General features: G+C 34.0%; 1 protein-coding gene across 2 annotated transcripts in view; it reads left to right on the top strand.

The window, feature by feature from the left end:
- The window catches only part of GABRG2 (gamma-aminobutyric acid type A receptor subunit gamma2), a 105,503-nt gene that overhangs the window by 34,218 nt on the left and 56,484 nt on the right, over positions 1-14,801 (top strand). For both annotated transcript variants that reach the window (XM_026007619.2, XM_026007611.2), the window contains exons 5-6: positions 2,384-2,466; positions 5,209-5,346. In XM_026007619.2, coding sequence (XP_025863404.1) covers positions 2,384-2,466; positions 5,209-5,346 — 221 coding nt within the window. The remainder of the gene's footprint in view (positions 1-2,383; positions 2,467-5,208; positions 5,347-14,801) is intronic.

The following is a 14,801-nucleotide window of genomic DNA, read 5'->3' as shown; positions in this document are numbered from 1 at the left end:
TTTCAATAAGTAAATTATTTAACATGCAACCTGATATATAATAAGCACAACATATATTAAAGTTATTTATGTATATTTTCACTAAAAATAATGGATAATATGATTCTTCTATATCGTAGTATCCAGGAACTTTTCACTTCAAAATGATTCCTTTTAAAAGTTCTTGTGGCAGGACTCCTGGTGGCTCACTGGTTAAGCATGTGCCTTTGGTTCAGGTAGTGATCCCGGATTCCTGGGATTGAGACCCACATCAGGCCCATGGCAGGGAGTTTGCTTCTCCTTCTGCCTATGTCTCTGCCTCTCTCTCTCTCTCTGTCTGTCATCAATAAATAAATAAAAACTTAAAAAAAAAAGCTCTTGTGGCATATACTTTATTCCTTATATAACATTTGGCTTACAAAATATAATACTTTAAAATAGCTTCAGAATCTTTATCAGAGTTATGTCAGTAATGGAAAAATGGCCATAATTGCAAAAGAAATTCGTGGCATATATTTGTATTCATCATGGATTTCATTAAATGAGAGAGAGTATAGCGAATGAAATTAGAATCTAGTGGAAAGCAAAATTTGATATAAATCAGAGTCAGTCTTGCTTTTGAAATATTAAGTCACTCACACTATCCTAAGTCCTTTGATCGTTCTCATAACCACCCATTTTTTCAATTCCATTAATTTGTGGAATCTCTATACAATATTTAATTATAGAACTATCTCAAAAATGCCACTCATGAGATTCAAAGTTTGAATGAGTTGTGAATCTATACAGAGAGTTGATTTTATTCTTGTTGTATTCTATTTTATGACCATTTGTGGGTGCAGAGATAATACATATACATATGTATGTATCTGTCTTCATATCTGCAATCTCTCTAAATTATTTTCAATTTTAATAATTCCAGTTTAATTTGAAAATGATTTTAAAAAATCAAATTTAATTATAATTGCACTTATGAAAAAAACTAACCTTTTCTTAGAAAGAGCATATAATTATTAAGTGACAGTGATTAAAACCTTTGGCTTTCGAGACAAATAATCTTGGGTTCAAATCTCAACTGTGCTGCTAGCTTTGTGACTTTGGACAAGTTCAAGGACAATAAAGCCATAATAACACTTACTAAATTAGAGGACAATTTACTACACCCAGTGCCAGATAGATGATTAATGGCTCAATATTATTATTTATACTTAATTAGTAATTGTTAAGATTAGTAATTGTCCTATTATACCACAGAAAAATGATATCTCTCCAATTAAAAATTATGCTGAATTATGAAGTCTCTTAAATAAATGTTTATAAACTAATACTTTTTTTTTTGCTTTAAGATTAATACCTGTAAGATAGATAAGCAAAGAAATAAGAAATCTTAAAAATCATCAACTCATCACCATTACAATGTTGGAATATATTCATACTTCTCCAAAGGCAAAGGTGGTCAGAACATCTGGAACTCCATTAAATTTCATCCTCCTAGAATCCCAACCCATATTGAGATCAAGAAAACCTGTATCTTTAATAGCACCCCAGATGCAAACTAATTGAGATTCACTAACAAACATTTTTCTAATGTCTGTGTATGTGTATTTAAATTTCTTGTTTGCCATTAAATATTCTTCTACTCTATAATATCCTATTTAATAGCTTCATAGTGTTCCAGTAAAAGAATGAATAATACTCCATTGTGAAATATCAGTATTTTAAAACTCACATATAGTAATTTATTTATTTTATTTCTTTAAAGTTTATATATTTTTTTAAAGATTTTATTTTATTCATGAGAGACACACACACACACACAGAGGCAGAGACACAGGCAGAGGGAGAAGCAGGCTCCATGCAGGGAGCCCGACGTGGGACTCGATCCTGGGTCTCCAGGATCAGGCCGTAGGCTGTAGACTGCGCTAAAACACTTAGCCACCGGGGCTGCCCACATATAGTAATTTAAATCTATCAGCTAACAAGTACTTACAAACAGAATGTTCTGCTTTAATTAGCAGATAAGATCTGAGAATTTATCAGCATTCATTTACACACAAACAGTAAAGAGGCTTAAGTTCTTAAAACTAAGTTATATATATTCAACCAAGCAATTTCATGTATGCAATTAATTTGCCAAAAAAATTACATGTTCATAAATTTTGGAAAAAATATGGTTGATGTCATTAAGATCCTATTGGTTTATCTGTGAAAATGGTCTACATTAAGTCTTAAGTAATTTCCTCCTGGACTTGGTGTGTTTCTTCAGGGAGAATCACCTTGTGTTATCAATGAGAATATGAGATGTATTCTCAAGGAGCAAAGATGTACAGTCATTAAAAATTGAACTAGTGTACATTCTTAAAACTAAGTGATTTCTATTTATGTTCCATATCTTTCTATTTAGGTTGACAATTGATGCAGAGTGCCAATTGCAATTGCACAATTTTCCAATGGATGAACATTCCTGCCCCTTGGAGTTCTCCAGCTGTAAGTAATCTCATTTTGTATTCTGTATTCTGTATTCTGTATCCTCTTACCAACAGTTTTCTAATTGCAATGCCAACTAATTGAGAGACTCATACAGAATACAGAATCAAGCAATTTTGTTGACTTTGAAGATTTTGACAGTTAATTTCATCACAATACCAGTTTATCCCTATTAGAGTGATTCCTGCAAAAAAAGAATCTATTTTATCAGAAATTACAAGTGGGTTGCACTGGTGTATAAATTTTTAATAAATTCGTAGTGGTTGTCTGGAGGCATTTTTCAAGGAGGATTGCAAAGCCAGACCTAGCCACAATGGAAAGGTATAATGGTAGATTTTATATCCTTATTCTCTGCCCCCATCCCACCCCCACCCCACCCCCAGCCTCTGTTGGTGCAGAAGAGAGTAGCAAAATATTTGCTACTTATTTTCTTCCTCACACATCAGGAAGTACATAGATTCAACAGTATCATTTGCTTATTTCAATTTCAGTATTAGTTTCAATTTCAGTACTCTGTTAAAGATAACAAAATTGAAAATTACCTTCTTCATCTGGAGGTCAAGCAATATCTAGAATTAGTTATTTACTGGTGAGTAAAAGACTAATATTTGGTGTCTTATGGGTCTAGTTCAAAAATCAACTCCATCAAATAAACTTGAACAAATTACTAAATCTTGCAGTGAGTCCACATTCTCAGGTACCCAGTAGAGATTATGAGACCTGGTTTACCACAATATTGTTTTGTTGTAATATTTGTAAAATGCTTGGTATGCTACCTCACATATGATAAGATTCAGTAAAAAGCTCTATTATTTTTATTAGTTATTATTATTATTATTATCAGATAATAGCCTATATAGCAAGATGATCCATGATAACTGACATGCAAATTAAGCTTTAGTAACCATAGATATTTCCTGCCTGAACCAAAACCAACCTTCAGTTTCCCCTAGATATTTGCTTCACTATTTGTTTAACATCCATGCTCATTTCTCCTTATTTGTGGTCTGCCAACTATGCATACTAGGCAGAATGAAAAACTAATTATGCATTTTAAGTTTATATTTCTATAAATAGAATTTCCCCAGCAGGAAGTGACAGAGACTCATAAGAGCCAAGTAAATCATGATAACTATACTTTCAAAAAAAAAAATCAATGACGAGAGAAGGAGTCATCTGTTCATCATTATATAAATTCCAGAATGAACTAGAGGAAAAATATCACTGTATATCATGTTTTACTTTATCCAAGAATGGAATATTTTAAATAAAATCTTCCCCAACCTTTAGGATATGAGACTTCTATTAATTTCCAATTGGAACTGCTCCTCTTCTGAGTCAGCTAAAATTTAAGAATTGGTGATTTCTGTGTCTTTAGGTCACTGATGGACAACTGTCTTCTGAACCCAAACATAACTTAATGATACTTACTGCTATCAAAAAAGTGAAACCACAAACGTTCTCCACAGGAAGTTCCCTAACATCATTCTTTTTCTCAGTTTTCAGCACATACTACTTCCCTACTCCTGCTCCATGCCAATATGGGGATCATGCTTTCTCTTCTCTTTCATCTTAATTAATAAACACATAAAACACAACTACTTGGACCAAACAGAAAGAAAAGGAACACACGTAGGGATTTTATTCCAAGTGGTCAATCAGTCTCTATAATTAAGATTTAGGTTTATATAGCATTTTTAGTATATAGTTTAAATGATGTCTAGTTTTGTCTGTCTATCTATCTAGCTAGCTAGCTATCATCTATTTTTACCTGAGTTTATTTTATTTTTTTAAGATTTTATTTTCAGCAATCTCCCCAACATGGGGCTTGAACTTAAAACCGAAAGATCAAGAGTTGCATGCTTTACTGATTGAGCCAGCCAAACACCCATACTTGAGTTTATTCTACAATTAACTCATTAATGTTTACCCATTCAATAAATATGCATTGACCATCAGTTTCATGAAATAAGTACTACCATCATCCCCATAAAGAAACAAATAGTTTAGGGGATAAAATGAAGAAACCTGTCTATGGTATTATGGCTAGTAAATGTTACTGATAATCACTACATCATCAGTACAATATCTCTTTCACAAAGGGTTTCTGTTCTTTTGTCTGAACATGATTGACTTCTTCAGAATCTACATAGTGTTCATTGGTATCTTCCCCTTGGCATTTCTACTTACTACTTTTAATTGTAGTAAGTAGAATTTCTATGTACATTAAAATGAAGTCCCAAAAAATTGAGAGAGAATAATGTAAACAGTTGAGGTTATTTTTCTCAGTCATCTTCCACTCCAAGGTCATGCCCTGGAGAGGCACTTGAGTCTGCTCTTCTATTTTCTGCTTCTGCATGACTCTCAACACTTTGCCCTGTTGACTACCTTCATCATGAAACAATAGCTTGCATACGTACTATTATATACAGGCTACTTTTTATATCTTACCCTAGACAATGTAAAGTATGCATATAATATACATGAAACCATGTATAGTATACCTTCTATGTGAATTAAATGACTTTCAAGGGTAATCATGACCTCATAGTTTTTAAACTATGGTGGGATAAGATGTCATTGTGTTTATTTCCTCTATTGTGATGCTCCTTTAGTTCAGGATCTTCTAGTTTATCACTCCATCTCTCTCACACCTACCTTAGGTCTTGTTCATGGAAGGTGGTTGTTACATATGTTCATTTATAAATAATTTTAAATGTGTCCTTTCCTATCTCATGGCAGATGGCTATCCACGTGAAGAAATTGTCTACCAATGGAAGCGTAGTTCTGTTGAAGTGGGTGACACAAGATCTTGGAGGCTTTATCAATTTTCATTTGTTGGACTGAGAAATACTACTGAAGTAGTGAAGACAACTTCTGGTAAGATGCACTTGAATTTTAAATGACCCTTTCCAGAGTTAAAATTCTGATTATATATATATATATATATATATATATATATATAATTCAGAAGGCTTTTCAGTACCTGCCTACAAATGATATGCAGAAAATTAAATGAAGTGCTTTAATTTACCAGGGAAAATTATAATTGATATTCTAGCATAATAGATATATATAAATGGATTCTATCAATTTGAAGCAAAATGGATAAAAATGGACTTAGCTAATTATTTGTGTAATTTCTTTAAGCAAAAATGAGTAGCCATTATTTTAAGAGCAGAAAATATTTATTAGGTGTAGGTGTAATGTTTCTTTTAGGAAATAGGTTTCATTGTATATTGAAATAGCAGCATTTAAGCAATCACACAGGGGAAATTAACTTTCTACAAATGCAGAAATGTGATCATAATGGATATGGATTGATGGTCCATTCAGTAATTTAATATTTTGAACTGGCTATATCATGTTTATGGGACAGGCCTGGTTTCAAATCCCAACTCTATCAGTTACCAACCATAGATATTGAGAAAATTATTGAATTTCTCAGGAATTAATTCTCCCAGATGTCTAATGTGGACACAAAACCCATATCGTATCATACTATGTGTATGAGGGAAAAAAAAAAAAAGGAAAATGCTTAGATTGATACCTGGCACTTAGTAGGCATTCAATAAATAGTAGTTTTTACTAATGTTATTCTCAGATGCACATGGGACCTAATGTGCTCATGACTTGAGATTTTTTTTTTAATTTTTATTTATTTATGATAGTCACAGAGAGAGAGAGAGAGAGGCAGAGACACAGGCAGAGGGAGAAGCAGGCTCCATGCACTGGGAGCCCAATGTGGGATTCGATCCCGGGTCTCCAGGATCGCACCCTGGGCCAAAGGCAGGCGCCAAACCGCTGCGCCACCCAGGGATCCCTATGACTTGAGATTTTTAAAGAGAAGCTAAAAGTTTTTATTTTTGTATCAAATATCATGATTTTTAATGGTATTAATTAAATTGGTTTAAAAACCCATGTGGGGGCAGCCCCGGTGGCGCAGCAGTTTAGCGCCACCTGCAGCCCAAGGCGTGATCCTGGAGACCCTGGATGGAGTCCTGTATGATGCCTGCTTCTCCCTCTGCCTGTGTCTCTGCCTCTCTCTCTCTCTCTGTCTCTCTGAATAAATTAAAAAAAAATCTAAAAACCCATGTGGTATAATGTCAACATATTTCCAGACTTGATCTGTCTCATGGGTGGCCAGTATAAACCCTCTGTAAAACCCTCCATACAGATTATTCCAGCTACTCCTTTAAAATTATGTGGGTTTAATTATGTCCTAGTTTCAAATATAAACATTGTGTTCTCAGCTTACTATCAAGACATGTATTTTGATAATGTATTTCTGTGAGTTGAACTGTTTTCTGTTGATTTATTTGAGCATACCTGATTTTTTTTCCTCGAAATTCATAGGACATATTTTTGTGTTGACTAATTTAGAATAAGGCCTTGGTCTACTGTACATAGAAAAGCAAATTAAGGATCTACACAAAAATAGAAATCAAGATTATACCTTCATAACCATCATCCTTGAAATTAAAGAGCTATCTGGTTCTAACACTGGTATTGACAGTGTTTGAAGATTTCTCCAACTCTCTTAATTTGCAAAAAGAATATAAAAGAAGGTCAAAGAAATGCTTGAGTATATTTTTGAAAAGTGGCCTTCTGTTCCCTTATTCACTGCAAATCCTGAACATCAAGTACTAGAACAGTCTTTTATTTGGTCCCCAAAAAAGATTCAGGATTGCCTTAGAACTGGTTTTCCATCTGTGAAAGGAAGAACATGTGTAAAAATAATCTCTAAGTTTGCATGCTTCCAGAATGAGAAATTGGGCATTAAATTGTGTTGTATATTCATATTTCTGTAATTATTCCAGCACCCTAAAAACAGAACCCAAAAATTGATGACTAGCAGGTATTTTTAGTCATTTGAGCCCAAAGGGGCAATAAAACCAAATAGTAGTGAAGGAAGGGTTGGCTGTATATCACAGGGCCTAACATCATTCCCTCCCTAATAATTCATCCTGAGAATTATCTAGAGTATTTACTGTCTATTAAAATAGTGATATTTCCTGAAGAAAATGATCTACTAACTTAAAGCATGACAAGAAAAATTACCAAGATGTCACAAAGCTATTACTCTTCCTATGGAAATCAAAGCAAAACTGCATTGATATCAGATCTGATACTGAATGGCATCATTTAACTGATTACATCAACCCTTTGTGAATTTTGATGTGGTGGTTAGCCTCCCTATTGGTCTTCTTATCTACTCCCTGCTCTTGATGGCTTGTGTTTTGTGTGCAGTCCATTTTAATTGTGAAGAGAAAGGACTGAATGGAAATTTAACACCAGTGCTGAGAGGCAATTTGATTCTTGTGATAGTTGATTTTATGACCTTTTGTTTGATTTCTAATGCCATTCTTACCTTCAAAGCAGAACTCTATAACTGGTTAATACCTATTAGGAAGTTATAAAAACAACTTTCTTGGGAAATGATCAAAAGATCAAATTCATACTCCTTTTAAATCTTAGCCATTAGTACAGTGTGATTTTCTCCTAGACTTACAGTAAATGTATATCCTTTTAAAAAACCTTCATCAAAACTGAGTGAGGATATTGCCAAAAATCTGACCTCACTTACTGCAGGGATTTCTAAGCTTCATTCATTTAAATCCAACTCTCATGTTTTTGTTGTATCCAAGTGGTAACTGTACCATTGGTTCCTTATATTAGACCATAATTGAAAAGCAGAAGCATCTGACACAATAAAAGTTGATACAAAAATATAATGAAAAGCTGGGGCAGCCTTGGTGGCTCAGCAGTTTAGTGCTGCCTTTAGTCCAGGGCCTGATCCTGGAGACCCAGGATTGAGTCCCACATCAGGCTCCCCGCACGGAGCCTGCTTCTCCCTCTGCCTGTCTCTCTCTCTCTCTCTCTCATGAATAAATAAATAAAAATCTTTAAAAATATATATAATGAAAAGCAAACAAATATTCTTGAATTTAAAGTGCATACACTTGTGTTCTGCATATTGAGTATACTGAAAAAGAGAGAGAAAAATGTATTAGAGAAATAAGAAAGTGGAGCTGGCACCAAAACAAAACATTTCATTGATGTAACAGTAGAGTAGAAGGATCATTTCACAGGAAAGAATCTTCTCACCATGTAATTCAGTGCTATTTGACAATCTTTGCATCCACCACCTGAGCCATCTTTGCTTTTCACCGGTCATATCCATATCCTATTTGAGGAAAAAACATTGCCTTGGTAGTAGATTGATGATAAGACTTGAAGAACATTCATCATCATTATATCAAAACAGATTCTGGATCCATGATTCTCTGTCAAGCCATCATGGCTTTATAGTCGCTCTACATCTGGGAATAGCACCATCATTGTCCCAGTGAGCCAGTAGTGAACACTCAGAGTCATGCCTCTACCTCCCACCTCTAATGAATCACAAAGGCACTTATGCCTCTGAAGCGTCTTGTGTAACTGTCCTCTTTTCACTTGTCATCGCCACTGTCCTAGTTCAGGATTTTATCTGTTCTCATCTGGACTGTGTTGGTAGCCTGTTAAGATTATGTCCCTGTTGTCATTCTCTCTCTCTCTCTCTTTCTCTCTCTCTCTCTCTTCCACAGTCTGCTTTTTACACATTAATCATAAAGGCTAGCACTTATTGAGCACTAACTACACACACTGTAGCAAACCTTTTATCTAAATAACCTACTTGAATTCTTATAACCTTGGTGCTACTTACTACACATCCATACCCAAGGTATCACTGTGGATAAGGAAATGGACTTCTAGAAGCTCATTTACTGAGGGGATGAGTTACAAAAGCTGAGCTGTAAGTTCACATGGCTTGCTCCTAGACTAGTGCTCTTAATTATTACACTGTTTTAGTCCCACTGTGGCCCAGTAGGTCTTCTAGAAACACAACTTTCACCATGTCTCGAGAATTTAGGTCAATTAAACATGAGCTATTGTTCCTAATATGCAAGCATCTGATCTCAGGAACTTTCCAGTTTTGTTTTCTATAATTTCCCACCTTGTGACAGAACTAATCCATCTGTTTTCCTGCATATAATGAGCCAATCCAACACACAAACTGAATCTTAGTCTTTCTCTTCTGAATGGCTTCTCGATTCATCCCTACCTTCTTTATGACTTTAAGGCTTAAAAGCACAGCACCTCTTCAATGAGGCCTTTACTTAGCTTACCACCAAGACAATTTGGAGCAATTTTTAAATTATGTGTACTCTTGGAGTCAGGCAGCTCAAGTTTGAATATTGGCTTCTATAAATTACTTAATATATCTAAGCTCAACATCACCAGTATTACTGAGTTGCTCCAAGGATTAAGTAAGATATTCCATTCAAAATGATTAAAATTTTGTTTGGCATATAGAAAGGACTCTGTAGTTAGAAGGAATTATTATTAGTAATTATTATCATCCTTATTTCATTAATTCTCCCTCACAGCATTTTCACTCACCTTACAAAAATATAGTTCCTGCCTCATGTTGCTTAGGCATTTTTTATTTACCCTTTTATTCCTCCTCATTCCAATAAATCACAAATTTCACAACAATTGCCTTGTTTTAATCCTATTTGTATCCATGATATTAGGATGGTGGGTTGCTTAGAGTTGTTGATTAGTAGCAATTGTAGAATTGATTGCTTGTGACAATTTATTTACAAAACTGTAAAATTTCTCTCAATTTAATAAGCAATGTAGAATTTTATTATGTTTATTCACATTACTCATTATTTACTCTCAAGTAGAAGACTCTTCTTTCAGTCACATTGCCATTGCCAGGTCACCAGACTATCTACACGATTTTTAGTATCAAGCAGAATTTTGTTCCTTCATGTTCTCATACTGAAATGTGGGCAAGAAAAGTGGGCGAATAAGTTTTATAGGGGTACCTATGATCCAAATGCCATAATCCTGAATCAAAAAAAATATCACATTTTTCCTTTGTTAGAATACCATTAAGCTTCCATATTTCCTTTAGGAGTGCAAATATCAGTATTTCATGAAATAGCCTCCTATGTTTTTGGTAGACCCATGAACATTAAATATTATTTGCTTTACTTTGTCTTTAACTCAACTTTTTTGGCTAAGATTCCATGTGCCAGTTATATTTCCCCAATTTCTATCATAAGAAATACAGAAATATTAAAATAAAGAATCCACATACCACAAATTTACTTTACTTTCTGACAGTACCAGGAAGACTGCAGTATTAGAAATATCCACAGCTCTCTGGATAAAGTCCATGTTCATTGCTTGATTTCTGAAATACTTATAATTTACCCTCTAGCTTTAAATCTTGCCCATGGTTCTGCCACTACACCCTTAACCTCTGGATAGGTTTCCTACTTCCTATCTTTGTATCCTATATTCCTTCTTTGATATCCAACTCAACTCCAACCTTCTGTACATGTATCAGTGTATATGTACTGGTCAAATAACTCTCCAAATAGAAAAAATAGCTCCCACCTTCCAGGCTGTGTTTTAGTTTAGATGTTTTTGGCAAACCAGACATTTTAAAACTTTACTCCTCATGGAAGTCAGCTATTTTAGGGAAAAGAAAAGGGAAAATGAAAAAAAAAGATACAAGTTAACGGTATTTTTTTTTTTTTTTTTTACCAAAGAGGTTGAAACAAAAAATTTAAGAAATGTAGGTGTTAGGAGAGAAATAAACAATTGCCCATTCATCCCACAGTCCTCCCGTGACTTTGGAGTCAGTATGTTGTAAGCTTAGTCAATAATAAATTTTCAAAATACCTGAAGCAATGCCATGTCTTAAAATAAATCAATGTTGGAAAATTCACAATAATTTATTTTTATTTTATTTTTAAGCTTCAATTTAGAAAAAAATTAAGTTTGGTTTCAAGATAGAAAAATGTATGAATAGAGAGAGCTGAGCCAGGAATAGCCATGGGGAAGTCATTTGTCTTCTCTGGGATGAAAGTCCCTTGTTTATAAAATGAATGCATTTGTCTAGATGCATCTTTGAAGTCCTTGTTCTGAGACCTATCCAGAACCTCTGATGTAACCACAGTTACACTGTGGATGTCCTAATGTAGGAGCGACTTTGTTTATAAATTAATGTTTTCTTTCATCAAATTTTCAATGTTTTCAAAGCAAGTCAAATGCAAAAACAAACTCCTTTAGATTTTTAATCCCACTCATGTATTTATTTTTAGTGATATATGATGTTGTATATAATGTTAATCCAAAATTTTATGTGTTACTTTCTTTCAATTGTAATACTGGAAAAGATATATATATATTCATTATATATATATATATAGTCACTATATATATATTCATTATATATATTCAATATATATGAACATATATATATAGCCTTATATATATTCCCAATATATATAACCTTTAAAAATCCCACGGCAGAATTTTAAATTCCAAGGTTATTCTGACATTACCTCATGGGGGAGATAGGGCTTGAGAGAAAGTTTCTTTTTTTTTTTTTAATTTTTATTTATTTATGGTAGTCACAGAGACAGAGAGAGGCAGAGACATAGGCAGAGGAAGAAGCAGGCTCCATGCACCAGGAGCCCGACGTGGGATTCGATCCCCGGTCTCCAGGATCACGCCCTGGGCCAAAGGCAGGCGCCAAACCGCTGCGCCACCCAGGGATCCCAGAGAGAAAGTTTCCATACAGAAGTCATATGTAATCTAAGGAAAGTTGTTTGGCTTCAAGGTGACACACTTTGTTTCTGCTTTATTCCATTGACAAAAGTGTTGTATGTTCCCATGGAGCTAAAATGAGGCTGGGGAATGTAGCTCAGTTGTGTGCTCAGAAGGGACAGTGGGTTTTATGGCTTTCTAGCATCTGTGCAACATGCATGATCTCATTTTATTTCTCACAACAAGCCTTTGAGAAATACATTCTTTTGCTATTTGATAGATGAAGCAACTGAAGTTTAGAGGGGCTAAGTAATTTGTTCAAGGATAGTCAGTAAAATAGAGATATTTAGCTAGATACTAATTTTTACTCCATTGCCTTTCATAAACGTAATAGGTAAAGAAATGAATTAGTTAAAGGAAAAAGTTGATTCTTAAGCTGGATAACAGGTAATATTATACAACACAATGAAGTAAAATCACTTAATATAACACCATACATACATCAACAAAATGTTAACCTGTAAGAATAGCAATTATATTTATGTATAGTAATAACAAGTGAGAAACAATTTAGCAATGATATCCTTTCATTTTTTGAAAACATATTTATTGCCTGTGAGATAATACTATTCACTTGCTAAATGGACCTATTGGCCACCATCTCATTAAGAAACTGTCAGATCTGGTGCATTTGTATAAATTTATTCCTCACACAAAACTCTCATCAGAAAGAAAGCATAATAAAAGGTTTTCATGACTATTTACAGTAATTTTGGAGATTAATACCTTGTTTTGACAGTCAATCAAAGCCAACCAGGTCAAGACATTAATTTTTATCCAAGTCTTTGGTGTTTCCTAATTCAATTGAAAATCCTATTTTGCAATATTTAAAAGACACATTCATCCGCATGACTGATATGACTAATTGAGCCCTCTTGTTGAGCTGCTGCCCCAAATAAATGTAAAATACTAAATAATTTTTAAATATGAAAATGTGAGATAATAGAGACTAAGTTGACAGACATCATGCTCTACACATAAACTCATTGAGGGTTCCTTTCACTCTGTTTGATGCAGTTGAATAATTTCTTCATCTTATTTTTGCATTTTCAGAAAATAATGCTCTTCAGCGTGGCAGATATGTAAATTTAAGCTTGTCAAAGACTGAAAAGGGAAGCAAACAGCAATGAGGAAAATTATTATTATTATTATTATTATTATTATTATTATTATTATTATTTTATTCTTTAACTTTTTTTCCCCCCAAAGGAAGTTATTAGGAAGGTCATATCACATTGCAGTGCATATCAGCCCAGAAAAGAGTTTGCTCTTTCTGGGTATACTAGCTGGGGCTGACTAGAATTTCTTAACCATTCTTGCCTGTGTCTCATGTAATATAACTCATTTAGAAAATCAAGAACAGGGGTACCTGGGTGGTTAAGCATCTGTCTTCAGCTCAGGCCCTGATCCCAGGGTCCTGGGCTTGAGCCCCACATTAGGCTCCCTGGTTCTCTCTCTGCCTGTCCCCCTGCTCATGCTCTCTCTCTTTCAAATAAATAAATAAAAGGCAAGAACAACTAGTGTTACCAATCCATTCTTGAAGGGCAGAAATAGGTCAGAAAAGCCCAAGGAAAAGAGAACTGACAAATATGTTAAACACTTAATTATTTTTTATTTTTATATATGGATATCTCTGCTATTTAAGAAATTGACTGCTTCCCATTAAATATCAGTCCTATCATAAATGTTATTTTTTCATATTCATCTACCAATTTATCTATCCCTGAATTAACTTGTCCATGCTATGCATCATCTCTCAGAATAATGGCAAAAAGGAAACACTAAAAAATATCATTACAGTTGTTCTCCCAACACCATCACAAACTTAATTGTTTTGCCCATAAATGCTTCTCTGTCAGCTCTATATAAACACTGAAGTACAATAATTAAGTGACATTTCCGAGAAGATGAAATCTTCAGTTTAGACAACTGAGTTTACTGGGGTAGTTTCCAAACATGATTTCTGGTATGCTTATGCTCACATGACTTACAGTGCCATGAACCTTGATTTTAATTGCTAAGTGGTGAAGAGCTATGTAACATTAAAGACAGTGGGCAATTCATGAGCTGTGTAATAGCTCCTTGTTGAAGAGACAATTCAATCATGGTTATAAATTATAACCACCTAATGATTACACTTTCTTAGCTGTGATTTTTTGTTATCAGTATCAATGACTGAGAGTGAAAATAGATTGATAGAAAAATAAAATTTTAGGGCTAAATCTTGAAAATCAACCCACCCCAATTGTACTTATAGAGAAATTACCCCAAAGAGGTAAAGTCAATGTTTGTAACTAGGTAGGCACCTGTCCAACTCTAGCGTAGAACATGGGTCATTAGACATGGATGAGTTCAATTTTATTTTAGTCAATATTGAACAATTAAAAATTTCCACATGAAAATCTTATTAGAGATCTTTACATCTTAAACATATGGGTTTTCATTCACATTTGAAAATGATTGGGTATAGCTGAATTATGACATTTCTGAAGAGGTAAGGCCCATAATCTCCAGTTTACCAAAGTCTCTACCACTTCCTGTTATATTTTGGGGGCTCTATGTCTTTCTTTGTAATTACGGTTTCCTTATTTTGAAAAACTACACATCTATATCTTTATGGAAAATTGGGAAAAATGAAAGATAACTCCCAAATGAGAGCACAT

The sequence above is a fragment of the Vulpes vulpes genome, chromosome 4 (genome assembly GCF_048418805.1).
Source record: "Vulpes vulpes isolate BD-2025 chromosome 4, VulVul3, whole genome shotgun sequence".
NCBI lineage: Eukaryota > Metazoa > Chordata > Mammalia > Carnivora > Canidae > Vulpes > Vulpes vulpes.
Note: the sequence above shows the minus strand (reverse complement) of the source record. Positions and strands in the feature narration are given on the sequence as shown.